This window comes from Theropithecus gelada, chromosome 16, assembly GCF_003255815.1.
Source record: "Theropithecus gelada isolate Dixy chromosome 16, Tgel_1.0, whole genome shotgun sequence".
In the NCBI taxonomy this organism is placed as follows: Eukaryota; Metazoa; Chordata; class Mammalia; order Primates; family Cercopithecidae; genus Theropithecus; species Theropithecus gelada.
This window is the reverse complement of record NC_037684.1, coordinates 69,320,813-69,340,109: the sequence shown is the minus strand read 5'-3', so window position 1 is coordinate 69,340,109 and position 19,297 is coordinate 69,320,813. Positions and strand designations below refer to the sequence as shown.

Below are 19,297 nucleotides of genomic sequence, written 5' to 3'. Positions count from 1 at the left end.
TTTTGATGCCCAGCCTTTGTGTAAGTATACTTGAAAGGGTTTCAGGGTTCCATGTATAATCCTTTGCTGTAAACAGGATGACACATGTAAAATTACCTTTACGGTTCAATTAATTGGCTTTTATATTAGCTCCTCAAAGAAAAGCACGAGAGCCAGACATTTCTACAGCTGCTTCCTGGTCTTGTCCAAAGCAGACATCAGCCTCTGAACTGTCGGCAGCCCTCCCAGTGGCGGTGACTCTCTTGCTCTTCTCTTCTGTAGCTCCGACACATCTCTGCTACTGGACTGTGGTGAGGGCACGTTTGGGCAGCTGTACCGTCATTATGGAGACCAGGTGGACCGGGTCCTGGGCAGCCTGGCTGCCGTGTTTGTGTCCCACCTGCACGCAGATCACCACACGGTGAGTGTTGGGCTGGACCACAAAGCTGGAGCCTGGAGGAGGCACTGCCACACTGAGTTGGCCCTTTGGCCACATCTTTTCCTCTGCTTCCCTAACTTGCCCAAGCTTTTGTTACTCATCTCTAGCTAGAAAATGGTCTTTTACAAAACTCAACGTAGTCCTTCTGTGCCACAGGAATGTCTTCTCTCTCTATTTAGTTCCTTTCCTGCAGCAGGACAGCTTTGGGTTTACCCAGCCTTGAATTTTGAATCTCACACGGCCTGCTCAGAGGAAGCTTTGGCCAGATGCCGGAAGTGTGGCTATGAGACCCTCACCTTGGTCTCCTGGGGTGCTGGGCCCTGGGCCATTGCCCTCTTCCCAATACGGGTCCCATTGCTTTCTGCCTATGACATTTCAGGGTCATGGCGCAGGGGGCTTAGCATGTGCCACCCCCACTGCGGCCGTGTTGGAGACTGGTGGGTGACATAGGACTGGCAACTCCTGCAAGAGGGAGGGCTGCAGACCCTAACCCGAAGGAGATCATCCTCGGGCCTGGCTAATGCATGTTTCCTGTTTCCTTGCCAGGGCTTGCTAAATATCTTGCTGCAGAGAGAACGAGCCTTGGTAAGTGCGGCACTTCATCGACGTTTTGAGTTCCAGTGGTTTACACATCATCCGCCACGCCTCTTGGCCTCCAGCGTTTATTGAGATGTTCCATCGTTGAGTCAGCACTTGGATTTTTTGTTTCAGGCGTCTTTGGGAAAGCCATTTCACCCTTTGCTGGTGGTTGCCCCCACCCAGCTCAAAGCCTGGCTCCAGCAGTACCACAACCAGTGCCAGGAGGTCCTGCACCACGTCAGGTGAGCATCCAGGGCAGCCTGGCCCCTGGGTTGTTGCTTGCTTCCACCTCCTTCAGAAGCTCCAGGTTGACACTGGGGCAGTTACCACTATCCCCCAGGAGCCTTGCCCTTGACATTGTCCCAGAAGGCAGAAGCAGGAGAGAAGTGCTCTGGCTGAAGGACAGAAACCATTAGATAGTTCCCACATCATGCTTATTTTCTTAGAAGCATTTCTTCCCAGTCCTCATTTGAGTTCTGAGCTGCTTTCTAAACATTGACCAGCTTTTCTTCATGAGAGTTCCAGAGCCAAGCACCCAAATAGTGGCTAGCACAGAGACTGTCCAGACCAGGTGTGTGGCCAGCGGGAGGTGGCGCCATCCTCACCCCAAGGGGAAGGAGTCCCCTCTGCTGGAGTCGCCCATGGCCTGTGCTGCCTGAGCTGGAGGCGGTATTCACCTGCTGGGTCTCTCCCAGTGGCCCAGAGGCTTGGGTTTGGCTCTTTGTATTTGACAGCTGTTTCTTCATCTTAGGGACTATGATTTCAATCATGTTTCTACCTAAGAATGGTTTTGGGGTTCTGCAGCCAAAGACTTAAACTTTGGTTCCAGATGTCCAAGAAATGTTTTAAATGTTGTGTCTTTTTACAGTATGATTCCTGCCAAATACCTTCAGGTAGGGGCTGAGATCTCCAGTCCTGCAGTGGAAAGATTGATCAGTTCGCTGTTGGGAACATGTGATTTGGAAGAGGTAAGGGGCACCACCGCAGGCATCGTGGGGGCGAGATGGGGAGCAGAGCTGCAGAGCCCTCCAGCCCCGCCCTTTTAGTTTCAGACCTGTCTGGTGCGGCACTGCAGGCATGCGTTTGGCTGTGCGCTGGTGCACACCTCTGGCTGGAAAGTGGTCTATTCCGGGGACACCATGCCCTGTGAGGCTCTGGTCCGGATGGGTGAGTAGAGGAAGAAGCCAGCCACCGTGAGGTTGCTCTGGGGTTTGTGTCGCTGGAGGTGAATGCAGCTGAGTTTGTGGGGAAACAGCAGCAGAGGCAGGAGACTCAAGTCCCTGCCCTCAGAGTCTCTGGTTGTCATCCTAATAGGCAGACCCAGGGCCAGGGGAGCCGAGTGTTGAGACCAGGAAACAGCACGTGACTGACGCCTGTGTGCTGTTCTTGCAGAGAACTCCGCCCTGATCCTTGTGCTTTTTCTCCAGGGAAAGATGCCACCCTCCTGATACATGAAGCCACTCTGGAAGATGGTTTGGAAGAGGAAGCAGTGGAAAAGACACACAGGTAGCAAAGGCCGGTTAGTCCTTGTCCCCCATATCCTCCCCCTCCCCTACTATGTGACACTGAGCAGCCATCATTTGTGTCTCCACTGATGTGGTGCTGCCCTGCTTCCTATCAAGGGCTATGGGGGCTTCCTTGACATATGGCAATGCTCACAGGCCCTTGGCCTTTATTTTTGCACAATTTTCTAGGCAAGGTTCTAGAGTGAGGCACAGTTTTTTGAAAGCATTTAGAAATAGCTGAATAAACTCTAAACCACGTCAGAGAATTGCCAGGGGAAGGTGGGGGCTGGGGGACTGAATCTTGGGCTGTTAATTTCGACGAAAGAGTGCATTACCCCAGGTGGGCCCTGTGCTTTCTCTTTGGGTGCCCTCATAGACAGATTTGGCAGCCAATACAGAGGGTGGGCTTCATTCAGGGGAGTGTGTGTAGGCTCTGGCCCTCGGGAGATTGTGCTGGCTACAGAGGTGCTCATTAAGAAAACCCACCAGCTTCCCCAGGTACCCTGGCAGTTGACTGCCAGGGTCTGTGCCACTCTTTGCAGTCTTGCACTTGGGTTCAGCTTCAGTCTGCTCTGTCCTTTGCCCGCAGCACAACGTCCCAAGCCATCCGTGTGGGGATGCGGATGAACGCGGAGTTCATCATGCTGAACCACTTCAGCCAGCGCTACGCCAAGGTCCCCCTCTTTAGCCCCGACTTCAACGAGAAAGTGGGAATTGCCTTTGACCACATGAAGGTCTGTATGTCACGTGGGCAGCACGGGGCGGGGACGGGGCAGGGAGACGGGATTCTACACACTGAGTAGGACAGTCAGCTGGAGTTAGCTTTCTTCTTTGGGGCCACCGTGGGAAAAGGGTATCTACCCGTCACTAACCAGGTCGAACCACGCTGGGTTTGCTGGTGAGACCCACCTCCTGCAGGGGCCAGCTAGTCTTCAGTCTCAGTCCACTGGAAATTTCTGAAGAGTCTTTTCAGGCCTGGACTGCTCACACAGTCATGGCATTTGAGCCTCAGCACAGACCTGTGAGACAGGTGGTTGCCTCTTGTGAGTGGGAAAGCCAGGCCTGAGCTTTGGCCTTCCAGAATGAAGGGGCGGGGCCCGAACCAGGCCTCCTTTTTCAGGAGCTTGACTTTGAGAGCATCTGGACTGCTTTCCCTTCCCTCTCCGGAGGCCCTTAGCCAGACCTGGGGAGACTCTGTCCCTTCTTTAGAGGGCTCCCTCCATGCCATGCTTTTTTCCATTTCAACTGTGACCTGTTGGCTTGTGCGTAAGGAGGGGGCGTTGGCGCTGCTGTGTGAGCGCATGACTGCATCTCTCCCAGCTCCTGTCCCCACCTCTGCCCCTCTGAGGCATGTCCTTGTCTTCTATTGTGTCTTCTAGGTCTCCTTTGGAGACTTTCCAACAGTGCCCAAGCTGATTCCCCCACTGAAAGCCCTGTTTGCTGGTGACATTGAGGAGATGGAGGAGCGCAGGGAGAAGCGGGAGCTGCGGCAGGTGCGGGCGGCCCTCCTGTCCAGGGCTCTAACAGACGACCTGGAGGATGGGGAGCCCCAGCAGAAACGGGCCCACACAGAGGAGCCACAGAGCAAGAAGGTCAGAGCCCAGTGAAGATCTGGGAGTGACCCTGAACTCTGACGGCTGTGTGTCTTCTGCCCCACGCACGCACCCGTATCTGCCCTCCTTGCTGGTAGAAGCTGAAGAGCACGGTCCACGCAGGAGGCAGCTCAGGATAGGTGGTGTGGAGTTGTGCCGAGGCTTGGACTCCCAGATAAGCACTAGTTTATAGACGCCTCTTAGGACTGGTGCCTGGCACAGCCGTGGAACAGGAGGCTGCTACACGGAAGCAAGCAAATGAACTAATTTCACTTCAAGGCAGTATTTAAAGAAGTCATGGAAACAGACGGCAGCACCTTTCCTCTCATCCAGCAAAGTGATTCCCTGCACGCCAGAGACAAGCAGAGTCGCAGGAACACTGGGTCTAAGTGTCCGAGACTCAACGAAAATAGTATTTCAGCTGCAATAAAGATTGAGTTTGGAATTGTGAGTTCTTTTGCTTCCTCCTGCTGCTGCTAGAGAGCAGGGTCTGCTGGGCACCGCCTTGGAGAAGGCTCTCTCTGTTGCAGCGTGGCAGCTGCCTGGTACCCGGCTGGCTTGGAAGTCATCCCCCATCGTAGTGAGCACCTCTGGAACCTGTCCTGAGAGAGCCACCCTCGTTCGCCAAGTAAGTCTTTTGACAGAACTCAATCTGTGCCAGCTCACAGCAGGGCGTGCTTCCCCTATCAGTGAGAGCCTGGCCGGGCTAGTGTCAGTGGTCAGGGAAATGCAAGTCTTCTGCTTGTTCTGGGTAAAAGTGGAGACAATAGATTTGCTCTGTTGCTTCCATACTGAGACTGAGGATCACTTTGCCCTTGAAGGTTTTGAGAAATGGCACACGGAGCTGGTTTCTTTTGTCCTCCTGGTGGGATTTACAGACACAGATTAGTGCTTGACAAATGGAGAGCATTTTCCAAGTCGAATCTAGTACTTGCTGTATATTCTCCCTACCCGGGAGAACGTGAAAAGTGCTTTAAAAACTCAAGCGACAAGCGAGAGATCAACCAGCGACTTGCTTTACACTAGTGGTGACCTTCAGGTGCCAACCGGGCGCACATTCAAGATTGACAGCCACGTCCCCGCAGGTTTATTAAAGCCAGAACAAATGCCAAGCCCAGGGATAATAAATCTATTTTAATAACATTACTTTTGACAACGATTTGTACATGTATTTAAAGATAACTTTCAACCCCCACCCTTACCCCAGACTCCCATTACAAATTGAGGCGTGAACTGCCCTTGCCAGGAAGTGAGCAAAGCTGTAACATCAAAAGTCTGCACATCCCACTCTCAGAGGAGGGTGACTTTACACTGTGTTGGGAAAAATAACTAAGCATTTAAATTTTTCATTGTACACCTGTACATTGGTTTAGATTGAATGGCTCAAATTAAACAAATATAGAGAGATTTCATATATACAAATATTATATCATGTATAGGTATATTATATCTATTTTAAAAGGATAAAATTTTAAACTTTTACTTTGCATGCATGGCCCAAATCTTTTCTCACTCCCCTAATCCCCAAGTGTGAAGAGGCTCCCCGGTACCCTCCCGGCCCTCGTCCCCATGACCGGATGGGACTTCATGAGAAGGGATGAGCGGCTGACGCTGGTGAGCAAAGCAGGCCACACCGCAGGCCGAGCCCATGGCCCGGTGTCTCCGTGGCCGGTTTCACTTTTCCTCCACATGCTTTGGGTAACATAATTATTGCTATTCAGTTTGAACCTCCAGAAAGAAGAGGCAGGCTCCAGGACCCCACAGACTAGTGAGCTGGGTGCCTTTAGGTACCTAGAGGAGTAAAATTACTCTCATATAGCCAATAGATTTGGGGACATGGAGGCCACCGTTGGGGCCTCCAGACACCGTCAGGCTTGTTTTATAGATTCAGAAGTAGAAAATGATATAGGAGCTTTCAGTCACACAGTGGAAAAAGGAAAACTTAGGAAGCGAAACACATTTTTGTTTTCAGCCACTTACTTTGGAGCCCACTGATGGGGGCAGCCTGGAAGGTTTTCCAGTGGCAAGGCCTCCCCCGAGTGGCTGGCAAAGGTCAGTGCCCCAGGACTGCTAGAATCCCGGACCTGGTCTAGGTGTGGGTGACAGGGACCCTGCTGTCCTGCTTCCTTTCTGTGGCCATTAAACTGCTCCTGCAAGACCTGCCATGAGCCGTCCGAGGAAAAGGTAGCAGCCCTCGGGTCTCACCAGGCAAAGTGAGCCTCTCCCGCACCACTCCGACCCTGCAAAGGACGCTCCTGACCAGCCCTGGATGGAGAGGGGGGTGTTGCTTGGCATGGAGGCTGAAAGTGGATCAAAAGAGGCACAAAGTCAAAAGGCAAAGGTCAAACAAAAGGCCGAAGTCACCACCCGAAAGGAACAAACAAAATCTGCACCACCAGCATCACCACACGGACTGGCGATCACAATTTCCTGCCAGACTCCAACCTCGCGTTGGCAGTGGCAGGAAAGAGCCAGCAGAGAACACTTGGCAAGCTCACGGACGCTGCTCCTGGCGGCGTTCCTAGGGCCCGTGATGTATGTACACGCGAGGCAGGATGGGCGGTGCCATGTCAGAGGGCGGTGCTCTCAGACTCCTCCTCCGAGTCCCTCTTGTCAGTCACTGAGTGTCGCCGCATGTGCTCCAGGGGACTCAGGCGGAGTGTCGACCCGAGCTCTATGTGGATCGAGGGAATATCAAAGTGGACAAGATCTGGAAGGCGGTAGAGAGAAAGGCGGGTGAAAGGGGGCCTCCCGGCAAATGAGAACCTAGTTGCAGGCAAACAATGTCAGCCTTAGGAAGCAGGGGTGGTGGTATTCTAGGGATAGATCATTTGGAGGTTGGTTTAAGCATTTTGTGGCACAATCAGGTTGTGGTCATGCCTGCTTTGCTTCTACCCCGTAAGTTTGCAGAACCAAAGCAAACCCAGGATGTGCCACTGTGGTTCAGACAGGAAGGCCAGAACAGCGCCTCCCTGCCAAGCCACAGGGTCCTTTATTCTTGATAAGAAGGATGCTAAGTCTCAATGACATCTCTTTGGGGATGTATATCAGACTGCATTTCATTCCCCAGAATCTGCAGGGACAGGACTTGAGACAGTGGAAAGGTACCCCTTTCTCCTCTCAAGTCTACGAGTGAATCGGGGAACCCTGAACCAGTGTCCTCACTCTTAAGAAATGGCTGCGTTTTGGATGGCTGACATGGGCGGAGTAGAAGGTCTCCCTCAGGACCCTGGTCGTCATAGGTGTGCCAACTGTCCCTAACTGCAGGAAAACCCCCACCTCTAGTGACATCCTTATCAGGAGCATTAAAAGGTCATTTTTTTTCCCGGCAAGATGAACAGGAGAAATGTACTCGAAATAACAGCTCAGTGTCTGGACATCTGTGAGTCGGCAAAGACGACAGAAGTCCTTAGACTGGCAGCTGAGTAGACACAAAGTCTGTTTGCCACAGCATGTTAAAAATGGCCTTGCTGCTGCAGCCGCCGCCCCAGGGGGGAAACTGACAAGGCTGTGCTTGCTGACTCTTCCGGGATGTGGTACACCAGAGAGCCAGAGAACACAGATCCCCTGGGTTCTTTACTCTCGTCATGCTGTCCCCCTCCTTCGCCTGCTTAGTTTTCCTTTTTTTTTTTTTTTTTTTTTTTTTGCTTTTTTGAGATGGAGTTTTGCTCTTGTCGCACAGGCTGGAGTGCAATGGCACCATCTCAGCTCACTACAACCCCCGCCTCCTGAGTTCAAGCAATTCTCCTGCCTCAGCCTCCTGAGTAGCTGGGATTACAGGCGCCCGCCACCACGCCCGGATTTTTTTTTTTTTTTTTTTTTGTATTTTTAGTAGAGACTCGGTTTCACCATGTTGGCCAGGCTGGTCTCGAACTCCTGACCTCAGGTGATTCACCCGCCTCAGTCTCCCAAAGTGTTGGGATTACAGGCGTGAACCACCACGCCCAGCCTGCCTGCTTAGTTTCTGGCCCTCACTTAGCTTTGCGAGGCTGGGAGCAGCACTTCAGGAGGCAGAGGAAGGGAACAAATGTTCAGACTGAGGAATACCATACTAAGTGTACAGACATACATTTGGACACTGTCCTGAAAGACATCGTACAAACATGGAAGCTCTGGGACAAAGGTCTTCCCTTAGCCCCATCCCCCCAGGCAGCCCTCATGTCCTTCTGGTCTTTGTTTTGCTGCCTGATGGAGAAGCAGAGATTTAGGGGGTGGGGCTGGAGGAACAGCCAGTGCCACTTATTCCTCTGAAGCAGGTGGCCTCAGGCCCACCTCTGCCTTTCCCCGGCTGCTTGGGTCATGTCTCTGCACAGGTGTGAGGCTGAGTGGCCCGGGGCCCACCTCGCTGTGCAGGGTTCGCTATCAGGTAAGAACACAAGCTCTCCCGCTTAGATTAAAAAATCCCAAATATGTCAGGCAGGAAGAGCGTGAGCTTGGACAAGCGTCCTACCTTCCCTGTGCCTCAGCAGTCAAATGGGAATAATACAGGGTGGTGATGAGTTTAGACGGGCCCAGAACAAGCACTTGTGTGAGCTGTCATACCTTTATCCTTGTTGCTGCCTTAAAGAGACTCCCAAGGGAGAAGAGTCACTATGCAAGGGAATGGGATTCAGGGGAAGAAGCCCTCATCAGCATTCCTGGGAAAAGGGACACTGGCTGCTTGTTTCCAGGACACTCTGGAAGCACCTGCCAGGAGAACTGTCTGTTAGCACCAGACACCCTGGTGTCTCTCGGTAGTCCCTGCAGGACCATGGGCCGAATCGGGGGGAAGACCTGGTTTACTCTGGCCACCCCTACTTACTGAGGCAGATACACCGAAGTCCTGGCTTCCTTCATGCCCTTCCCTCAGTTATGCTTTGAGCATTTACTTTTTATAGGAGGAGGAGACCAAACAGATACTGATATAAATACTCCCCCACATTTTATTGAGTTGGATAGAAAGGATCTGTCTGGCCATATCCACTTGGGATGAGGGAGAAGGGGAGCAGGATGAGCTCTGATACGGATTCTTCAGGATTTGCCAGCAGTCTCAGCCTGGAGGAAGCCAGACGTTAGGATCTAAGTCTGGAAGGGGAGATCTGCTGGTGTGAACTCAGGGCCACTGAAAATGGGGTCCAAGCCTTGGTGTGGACCCTGTGCTGGGCTGCAGCAGGTATGACCTCCCCTCAGGACACCTTCCTAAACAAAGGTGAGCAGGTGCATGTCCCCCAGGGTGCTGGGCACAGGCGTCTCCAACACAAACGTCTCATAGGAAGAACAGATGTGTTACCGCTCCACGGTCTAAACCTGAGGGAGAGCGGAGGAGGAGGAGCTGCAGATGTGATTCTAGTGAGAGAGAAGGTACGGAAAAGGGGTTGGCTGGGTTCTCCCCCAGCTCCTCCTAATGAAAAGAAAGAAAAAGAGGCTAGGGGTCCCCCAAAGCCAAATAAGCTCGTGGTCAGCTCATCCTTACTGAGGCCAGGGAAGGCTGGAGAGTGAAGCTGCCATGCGGATGGTCTGAGCCACATGCAGAGAGGAGGAGCAGAGGGGAGGAGCGGGCAGCTGGCCTGGCTAGCTAGCGGGGTGGAGGGGCGAGGCCGGGACCAGCTTACCCTGAAAATCCCCCTCACACGTATCCAAAACTGCGCCATTCATGTCACACAGCTGCAAGAACACAATGATAGGATTCGGAGAAAGGAATCAACATGACAAAACATGAACGTCACACACACACACACACACACACACCCACACCCACAAAGCTATGCCAATATCACAGTCCCAGGCAGGCCACACCAAACCATGATGGATTCTACACTGGCTGAGACCTGAACATACAGGACAAAACAGTCTGCTGCCAAAAGGACATTAAAACAGGGTCCGCATAGGGCGAGGGACGTTATGAATCCTGAAGGTCAGGAGTTCTTCAACCTGCGAGATGGAACGTGAACCATTCCGCTTCTCAGAGCCCTCAAGGCACTGTCCTCCCGGGCCTTCTGTTGCCCACTTTTGTTCCCCAATTTCTCCTCTCCTTCTGCTCTTTTCTGCTTCTCCATTGATATCTTCTGTTCATTCTTTTTTTTTTTCTTTTTTTATTTTTGGAGACAGAGTCTCTCTCTGTCACCAGGCTGGAGTGCAGTGGCGCAATCTCGGCTCACTGCAACCTCCACCTCCCAGGTTCAAGCCATTCTCCTGCCTCAGCCTTCCGAGTAGCTAGGATTACAGGCACATGCCACCACGCCTAATTCTCCAAGGCCTCCCAAATCTCTGGGATTGCAGGCGTGAGCCACTGCGCCTGGCCATCTTCTGCTTATTCTATTGCTTATGTATTGACACTACCTTGTGTCCCTTCCCTGGGGTGGCTGGAAGAGTCAGCAGATGTGACACATTGGGAGGAGTGGCCCTGGAGACCTGGTGACCTTCAGCTCCTCTGCATCTGTGACCTTCCCCGAGGGCAGCAAGCATGTGCCCGCCCATCATGGGCTCCTTGAGGAGACAACGCCTCAGCACCAAGACCCACCAAGATGGGAGGGGTGCTCAGTGCATTTTCCAGGGAGAAATTTGCTTAATTTTTAATAAGCCTCAGGGTAGATGACGGCAGCTGCACCTTCAACATTAATTACATCCAACAATAAAGAAGCCAAATCACCAGATGGCTCTTCCCTGTAATATTTAAATCTGACCCAGCACACAGTTGCAAATTGGACTAGCCTTTTCTTTTTTCTTTTTTTTTTTTTTGAGACGGAGTCTCGCTGTGTCGCCCAGGCTGGAGTGCAGTGGCCGGATCTCAGCTCACTGCAAGCTCCGCCTCCCGGGTTCACGCCATTCTCCTGCCTCAGCCTCCCAAGTAGCTGGGACTACAGGCGCCCGCCACCTCGCCCGGCTGGACTAGCCTTTTCAAAGGCAGCATGGAGCTGAACCCCACAGGGTCACTGCTTCCGTCTAAACACGGAAGAAATAAATCACTCTTTTGGAGAAGGACGTGGAGGGAAAAGTACATGATCCGCGAAAAGTCCCAGTGCACCCTAGGACAGCACTGTTCTCTGAAAGGAGTGGGTGTGTGGTGTGTGGTGTGTGTGTGTGTGTGTTCCAACCCAAGCTGCCTCACCTTCTGCTACTTGGGACAACACTAGGCACACATATGCTCCAGCTCAAAGCCATGCTACTGCACTTTACTAAGTGGGTTGGCTCTAGCCCAAGACACAGCTCAACCCCTGTGCCTGTCTCCCTGAACAAGGAAAATGCTCAAATGACTTTAAGCAGCCACCACAAATATGCCCCTGACTTTATAATCTTATGTGGTTGAAGTGTCTGGGGAGATGTTCCAAATACGTCCCGTTCCTTCCAGCCAATGAATGGTTTTGGCTAAACGTGGTGTGTGTTTGTGATTTTGTGCTTACAGATTTTTCTGGCGGAAGAGACTTATCTTTGTTTCTAAATTTAAATCCAAACTAAATTAAGTTGCTGTGGGTTCATCCAATTAGCTCCTCAGGGAATTGGCCGGGGAGGGGGAACCTGGGGGAGGGGAACGGAGATATGCAGGTTTTCTGAAATTCACCCTTCTCTAAATATCTATCTAGAAGCGTATTTTTCTAGCAAGGTTTATTTTACTAATAGTGAAGAACATCTTTGGTTCTTAGCCCGTCCTCCAGATAAGCATTTATACTTGTCGGTTGCTCGGGCTCTATCCAGGGAATACCTGAGTTTTGATACCGTTTTGTGATCATAACCAGCCTCTCCTGACGCCCCACTCCAAATGACTCAGTGTCTTCAACCCCCGATATTAAAAGCAAAAACAGAACTCCAGGCTGGTGGGCTTAGACTGAGAAAGATCCCATAAGAAGCCCCCGTTTGGGACACATGGATTCCAGGGTCGCTGTCCATTGGTGGGCTTCTAAGGAGATCTTATGAGCTACCCCTGGTGCCAGCCCAGTCATCTCAAAGCACGCAGGAATTTGTTCCCTGGCAGTGACACTAGCAATCCCTCCCCTAGGTACATTTCACTAAAGTTCATAAAAAAAGATGAGGGAGCCTGTGGCTTGGTTACCTGTAGACATGCTTTCCCCAGGGGACATGCCATCTAGCATGGGGGGCTCCGTGGACTGTGGACTGGAGGCCGAGAGGTTTACTGTGGGAGGCTGAGGAGGCGGCAGAGTAGGTCGCTGTCGGGGCTTAGGAGTGGGACGCGATTTGCTCAAAGTGCTTGTAAAGACAGAAGGAGAGGCCAGGGGAGGAGCTGCAGCTGGGGAGAGCTGGCCCGAGGCCAAGGAGTACCCCTGAGGGTAGCTCAGTCCATAGGGCGACGGGGTGCTGGGCGGGGTGGGGGACAGGCTGACTGGGGACGGCTGGCCAGCAGACTGGTCTGCCACAGCCCCCGGCTGGCCAAAGGGGACCTTGGGTGGAATTGGTGCCAGCTTCTTTGAAACTGAAAGAGAAAACACAACAACAAAACACAAAGTTGTTAAATGAAGCCACTGTGGGGCCTGTTCACACACCCTTCAGCGTTCAAAGCTGTCCCCACCTCCTGCCCCTCGCCACCCACCCACACCTCCCTGCCCTGCCCCCTGGCCTCTTGCCACATGGAGAGCACCCAATATAAGTTTTAAAAATTAACCTAGAATTGCACGTTTTCCTATCTTCCCATCTGTTAACTAATTTTTCCTCCTCTTTTCTGGCTTTCTGCCCTGATCTACACATGCACACCCAGCCAAACTAGAGAACAAATTTCCCATCCACAGGAGTGGGCTGCCTTCCCAGTGGTGAGACGTATTGTGGCTACACTCAGAGCAAGAGTGAGTCAGTGGGGCAGGGTCCAGCAGAGGATGACTCCAGTTCCATCTGCTGTAATGGACAGTGGAGCCCTGACCCAGGGGCAGGTCCTCGGGATGCAAAATTGACTTTTGGCTGAACCTGTCCAGTGGTTTCTGGCTCCCCTAACAATGATAGATGAGCAAATCCTCCAGCCACAGAACCCCTGTTCCTCCATTACTTTATATGCTGTGCCTCAATCCTGCATCCTTGCTGCTGAGGCTTTCTTCTCATTCTTGTTCTTTTTTTCAAGAATTGTACCCTCTGGTCTGTGGAGTGACTGCATTTTTCATTTTTTTTTTTTTTTTTTTTTTTTTTTGGAGACAGAGTTTTGTTCTTGTTGCCACAGTCTGGAGTGCAATGGCATGATCTCCACTCACCACAACCTCCGCCTCCCAGGTTCAAGCAATTCTCCTGCCTCAGCCTCCCGAGTAGCTGGGATTACAGGTGCCCGCCATCACGCCCATCTAATTTTGTGTTTTTAGTAGATACAGGGTTTCTCCATGTTGGTCAGGTTGGTCTTGAACTCCCAACCTCAGGTGATCTGCCCGCCTCAGCCTCCCAAAAGTGCTGGGATTACAGACATGAGCTACCGTGCCCGGCCAATCGACTGCATTTTTCAAAGCACATCACTGCCCTGACCTCCTTTGCCTTACCTTCATTTCCCTTTTCCCAGTCACCCTATAGGATGACAAATCCATTACACCTTTAATTGAAAATGAATTGGTAAAGACAACAAATTCAAACGTCCAGGAGATACTTGATGGGCAAATATCTTTGAGACAGTGATCACTAACCTGTTAGGCTTAAGCGAGGACTGGCTGTGTGTGGGTCTGATTCCTTTTTTTGTTTTTTTGAGACAGTCTTGCTCTGTCGCCCAGGCTGGAGTGCAGTGGCGTGATCTTGGCTCACTGCAAGCTCTGCCTCCCGGGTTCACGCCATTTTCCTGCCTCAGCCTCCTGAGTAACTGGGACTACAGGCGCCCGTCACCATGCCCGGCTAATTTTTTGTATTTTTAGTAGAGACAGGGTTTCACTGTGTTAGCCAGGATGGTCTCGATCTCCTGATCTCATGATCTACCCGCCTCGGTCTCCCAAAGTGCTGGGATTACAGGCATGGGCCATGGCGCCCGGCCGTGTGTGGGTCTGATTCTAGAAGAAATTACCTTCTAAGTCCTAAGGGAGAGGTCAGAATCTCTTCCTTCACCCCACCCCACCCCACCCCCATGCCCTCCAGGGAACAAAGTCTGTTAGGAGGATACCTCATGTATTCTCTGGGTGTGTCAGTCTGCAGTGTGGATAGAAGGACATGCCCTTCAGAATCCTACCAATGTGGGCTCAAATTTCTATCCTGCCACTTACCCGCTGTATTCCCTGGGTCAACTTATTCAAACATCTTCTATGTAATTGGAGGAAAAAGATTTTCTCTGCAGCAGTGTAATAATTAAATGAGATCATGAATGTCAAGTACCCACATCATCACGACATAACAAAACCACTTAACTTTCCAATTTCACTTTTCAACTCTACTTCCTGAGGACAGCGGAAGTGTTTCCAGCAGCCGCTACTGCAGCTCATGGCAGCCACGTGGTCATGGGTGACAGACGCAGGGGTACCCCTGGGTGAGAAGCTGGTGGAGACCCTAGGTATCAATGCTCGCACATGCCTTCTCACGAAGGACCTGGGAGACGGAGGATGCATCACCATGTCTGTGATGACATTTACCACTTCCGGTGGCGACAGGAATAGGATGTGAAATTGTAGGCACACTGTCAAAAGACTGAGGTGTTAAAAAAATTTTTTTTTTTAAAAAAAGACCTGCTAAGTGTGCCATCTGTGGGCATGATGGGGAGTAGAGAAGAAATGTATACCTTTCAAAAGATGGATCCGAGCTATTGAAGGTCACTTGGGAAAAGGGACTTGAGTCACTCTAGGCTACACTGCATGCACAGGTCCAGTGTGCCGCACAAACGAAAAGGGTCAACCTGTCACTGGCATTAGGAGGTTGGTTGGCTGCTACCGGAGCCCTGGCTCTCCCACTGGATAAGACAATGACTTAGCCATCACCCCTGTATTGTAGTGCTGCAGGGAAAGTTAAAAGGCTTTTTTTCTTTCTTTTTTTTTTTTTTGTAGATAGAGTTTCGCTTTGCTGCCCAGGCTAGAAGGCAGTGGCACAGTCTTGGCTCACTGCAACCTCCGCCTCCCAGGTTCAAGCAATTCTTGTGCCTCAGCCTCCTGAGCAGCTGGGATTTCAGGTGCCCACCACCACACCCAGCCGACTTTTTTATATTTTAGTAGAGACGGGTTTCACCATGTTGTCCAAGCTGGTCTCAAACTCCTGAGCTCAGACATTATCTGCCCGTCTCAGCCTCCCAAAATGCTAGGATTACAGGCATGAGCGACTGCGTCCAGCCAATTAAAGGACTCTAAAACAAAGACGTGCCCAGCTGGGTGCAGTGGCTCATGCCTATAATCCCAGCACTTCGGGAGGCCGAGGTGGGCGGATCACCTGGGGTCAGGAGTTCGAGACCATCCTGACCAACATGGTGAAACCGCATCTCTACTAAAAGTACAAAAATTAGCCAGGTGTGGTGGCAGGCGCCTGTAATTCCAGCTACTTGGGAGGCTGAGGCAGGAGAATCGCTTGAACCCAGGAGGCGGAGGTTGCAGTGAGCTGAGATTGGGCCATTGCACTCCAGCCTGGGGGACAAGAGCGAGACTTCATCTCAAAAAAAAAAAAAAAAAAGAAAGAAAGAAAGATATGCCCAAGAATATGGTATCTAGACCAAGGAGAAACCATTGGTGCTGGAGAAATGCTCTGAAATTCTGAAATCTCATGCCGCCACTTCGGCCCAACTCCTATTCAACCTTCACCATGTCGTTTCTGCTGGGCCACCTGTCCTAACTCCTGAGTCTAGAAAGCATGCTCCCAGGTACCCTCACTGTACCCTGGGTGTCTCCCAGCACAGTGCCAACACCTTTGCCTTCTCGTTGCCTTTCTTTCTGGAAAGCACAGAGCTCTGTACATAGCAGGACTTAACACGTTTGTGTAGAATGCAGAAGGAATTACTCGAGTAGAGATCGAATAAGATCCACGGGCTTGAGGGCAGACAAAGAGAATGAAACTGCCCCTGCAGATGGGAACTAAGGGTGCGCTGGAAAAAGGCCTGTGATGAAGGCACGTGTGGATGAGCTAAACCCAGCCCTATTCGACAAATCCAGGAGTTACAAGCCGCTCCCAGAAGTGCGAGTGGTCTGAATGTAGAACACACACGGTGATGTATTATTTCAGACGAGTGAAAGACTTTGCAAAGAGATGACACAGGTAAGAACGAACCAAAAAGGTTCAGATACGAACACTCAGTACAGCTCCCCATTTATGAAATGTCACACGGAGCAGACCTTTAGCTTGTGGGAGTGATTCTCTAAAGAGATAATAACTGGTCAGTGTGGGCATTCTCGGGCCTTCCAGAGCAGAAGTATTCAGGGTTGAGATTCAGGTACTATAGGAGCTATCCTGACTCCCTCCCGTCACCTTGTATGAGTGATCTAGGGGTAGGCAGCTGTGCGAGGCTGCCTTGGGGGAAAGGAGGCTCCTGCAGATGACCCTATACAGCTTTTCAAATGACAGAGGTAGGGCCTGACAGGTCTCTGGAAAACACACATCATTGTGGACAACGAATTTGGCCCTGGTGACATTATTTGGTGTATGAGAAGCGCTGTCCTCTATATGCCCCTAATGAGCCCACCTGTCCAATGAGTACACTGAGGAATAACAGAGAAAAGATCCCTTTTAACTTCCAAAGCTCTAATGCCCAGATGGGCATTAGTCACTAAACCACGTGGTTTCTCAATATCCAAGTTAACAGAGGAAAGCGAGTCTGCAGGGAATGTCACAGCCACCTCCGGCCTGAGACCAAGGAGAAGGGAAGCAGGGCCATACCTTTCCGGAGGGTGTGAGGACTCTGGTCTGCAGGCGGCTGGCTGGGGCTGGGGCTGGTGCCTGGCTGAGCTCCTGGTTGAGCCCCCGGTTGAGTCCCTGCACAGGCTGTCCCCTGGCTGGAGCCTGGACTTCCTTTCTGTGCAGACCCTGGAGAAAGTTCCTTGCTTTTTGTTGTGCTGAAAGGAAAGCATACGAGACAAAAGAGAAGCCCTGAACTCAGTGAGCTGCAGCACCAGCCTAGCCGATGGCCACCCTGTGTGTCCTTCTGGGCCCCGTGCAAGTATGTCCCAGCTCTGGTCTCTCGACCCCTTCCTAAAGCCTTCGGCAGGTGCCCCATGGGGTGACTGTCCTTTCTGGAGCTCTGACAGCCTGGGTTCCGCCCCCATCTCTGTGGCACTTGGCACTCACTGCCAATGCCCTTTTCATGCCTCTGCCCTCCTCTATTCAAGGAGATTGTGAGCAACGTGAGGGCAGGGGCCTGAGCGCCTCCACTGTATCCTGCCATCAACCTGGGAATTCTAGAACATTCTCAAACTGGGACACCAAAGTGTTTTTCCTACTATAGCCAAGAGGACTTCTTAGGGCCACTGTGCCCAGCGAGTGCTGATGACACGGACTTCTGCTGCCAACCTTGTGGACCAGCTCTTCCAGCTGTTGGCCCTGAGCCTCTAGCCACCCCCCAAGGCAGGAGGTATTCTAGGACTCATCCTCAAACTCAGTACCCATTCCAGCGGAGGCCAGGGTGGACAGAGATCCAGGCCATGCCCTTAAATGGGAGCCAGTTCGAGTCCCAGTCCCAGGCTTCGAGAGAGGTGGAGGTCGATGGCAGTGACGGCTCTGCTCTCTGACCCCTGGAATTGACAACGAGGCAGCCCAGGCCACCAGGTCCTAAAGAGGATCCATCGTTACTGCAAGGCTGTTCCTCAGCCTTCTCCTAAGGATGAAGTGTGTATTAGAAGACACCTCACTCCACGCCACAGAACAGGGATTTGCCCTCCTGACACGCTGATGGTAGATACGACTAATTGATCCCCATACTTTCCCCACGGTGTTCTCAATCCTTTCCAAGAAAATACTCCCAGTGGCCTTTAGTGAATCAGGGGAGATGCCCCAGCGTTGGGAGCTATCTGTCATCCTTGCTAGAACCTACCTGGACTCTGATGCCCATAGGTGGGGCGTGAAGAGTCTGGGAACCGAAATCCCCTGCAATGGCTGTTTCTATCCCACAAAAGCAGGCACAACCTGGGCCGGGTGTGGTGGCTCACGCCTGTAATCCCAGCACTTTGAGCACTTTGGGAGGCCGAGGCAGGCGGGTCACCTGAGGTCAGGAGTTTGAGACCAGCCTGGCCAACATGGCGAAACCCCGTCTCCACTAAAAATACAAAAATTAGCCAGGTGTGGTGACCTATGCCTGTACTCCCAGCCACTCGGGAGGCTGAGGCAGGAGGATGGCTTGAACCCGGGAGATGGAGGTTGCAGTGAGCTGAGATTGCACCACTGCACTCCAGCCTGGGCAACAGAGTGAGACCCTGTCAAAAAAAAAAAAAAAAAAAAAAAAAAAAAAGCGGGCACAGCCCATTTCTTTCCTAAACTGATCTAGAAACTCCAAGTGTTAATTTGGAGAAAATTCCAATAGGAACAGAGCATTCTTGTCCACTGAGGTGAGAAAGACTGGGAGCAGGGAGCTGGGCCGGAGAAGCCCACGGCGTCAAAACACAGATTGTCTTCCTCATGCAAATAAATAAAGGAAAGATCCCATTCAATGTGGAGGCACATTCTCTCCCACTTGGGATGAGTCTTACACACTAAACCTAGTTCCCCAAGGGACAAAAACCATTTTATTCAGAGGAACCAAAAGAGCAATAATTCCCTTCTCTATTCTGTTCATGAAAAACAGAAACAGAAAACCCTTGCCTCACTCAGGCTGGACAAGGACCTCAGGCTCCAGGTTACCAGGTACCCGGGCATCAATGCCAAATATCCACCTACCCTTCCATCCATCTCTGCCACTATCAAGTTGCAGATAGTTTGGTTGGCCAACCAACCAACCAAAAACATCTCATAACCAGCAAACCAAAAAATTGCTTCTTGTGGGTGGGTAGACTCTTCTTCCTTCCTTTAGACACACGTCTATCCAAGGATCTAGGAATGAGCTCTTCCTTCTGTTCCCTGCCACCAGACACACTTTTTTTTTTTTTTTTGGATACAGAGTCTCGCTCTATCACCAGGCTGGAGTGCAGTGGCGCAATCTCGGCTCATTGCAACCTCCGCTTCTCAGGTTCAAGTTATTCTCCTGCCTCAGCCTCCCGAGTAGCTGGGATTACAGATGCACGCCACCACACTCAGCTAATTTTTGTATTTTTAGTCGAGGTGGGGTTTCACCATGTTGGCCAGGATGGCCTCGATCTCCTGACCTTGGAATCCACCTGCCTCGGCCACCCAAAGTGCTGGGATTACAGGCATGAGCTACCACG

General features: G+C 51.6%; 2 protein-coding genes across 9 annotated transcripts in view; one reads left to right on the top strand and one right to left on the bottom strand.

Annotated features, from left to right (window-relative positions):
- The window catches only part of ELAC2 (elaC ribonuclease Z 2), a 29,745-nt gene extending 25,200 nt beyond the window's left edge, over positions 1-4,545 (top strand). For all 4 annotated transcript variants that reach the window (XM_025363630.1, XM_025363628.1, XM_025363627.1 and 1 more), the window contains 8 exons: positions 262-400; positions 965-1,003; positions 1,130-1,239; positions 1,866-1,965; positions 2,044-2,164; positions 2,425-2,503; positions 3,092-3,236; positions 3,882-4,545. In XM_025363630.1, the coding sequence (XP_025219415.1) occupies positions 262-400; positions 965-1,003; positions 1,130-1,239; positions 1,866-1,965; positions 2,044-2,164; positions 2,425-2,503; positions 3,092-3,236; positions 3,882-4,109 (961 nt within the window). In that variant the 3' untranslated portion in view covers positions 4,110-4,545. The remainder of the gene's footprint in view (positions 1-261; positions 401-964; positions 1,004-1,129; positions 1,240-1,865; positions 1,966-2,043; positions 2,165-2,424; positions 2,504-3,091; positions 3,237-3,881) is intronic.
- A 664-nt stretch (positions 4,546-5,209) lies between these two features.
- Positions 5,210-19,297, bottom strand: part of ARHGAP44 (Rho GTPase activating protein 44) — a 205,836-nt gene continuing 191,748 nt past the window's right edge. For 3 of the 5 annotated variants that reach the window (XM_025363633.1, XM_025363634.1, XM_025363635.1), the window contains 4 exons: positions 16,824-16,999; positions 12,121-12,498; positions 9,686-9,737; positions 5,210-6,804 (listed from right to left, as the gene is read on the bottom strand). In XM_025363633.1, coding sequence (XP_025219418.1) covers positions 9,730-9,737; positions 12,121-12,498; positions 16,824-16,999 — 562 coding nt within the window. In that variant the 3' untranslated portion in view covers positions 5,210-6,804; positions 9,686-9,729. The remainder of the gene's footprint in view (positions 6,805-9,685; positions 9,738-12,120; positions 12,499-16,823; positions 17,000-19,297) is intronic. The other 2 variants (XM_025363631.1, XM_025363632.1) reach the window with 1 other exon arrangement.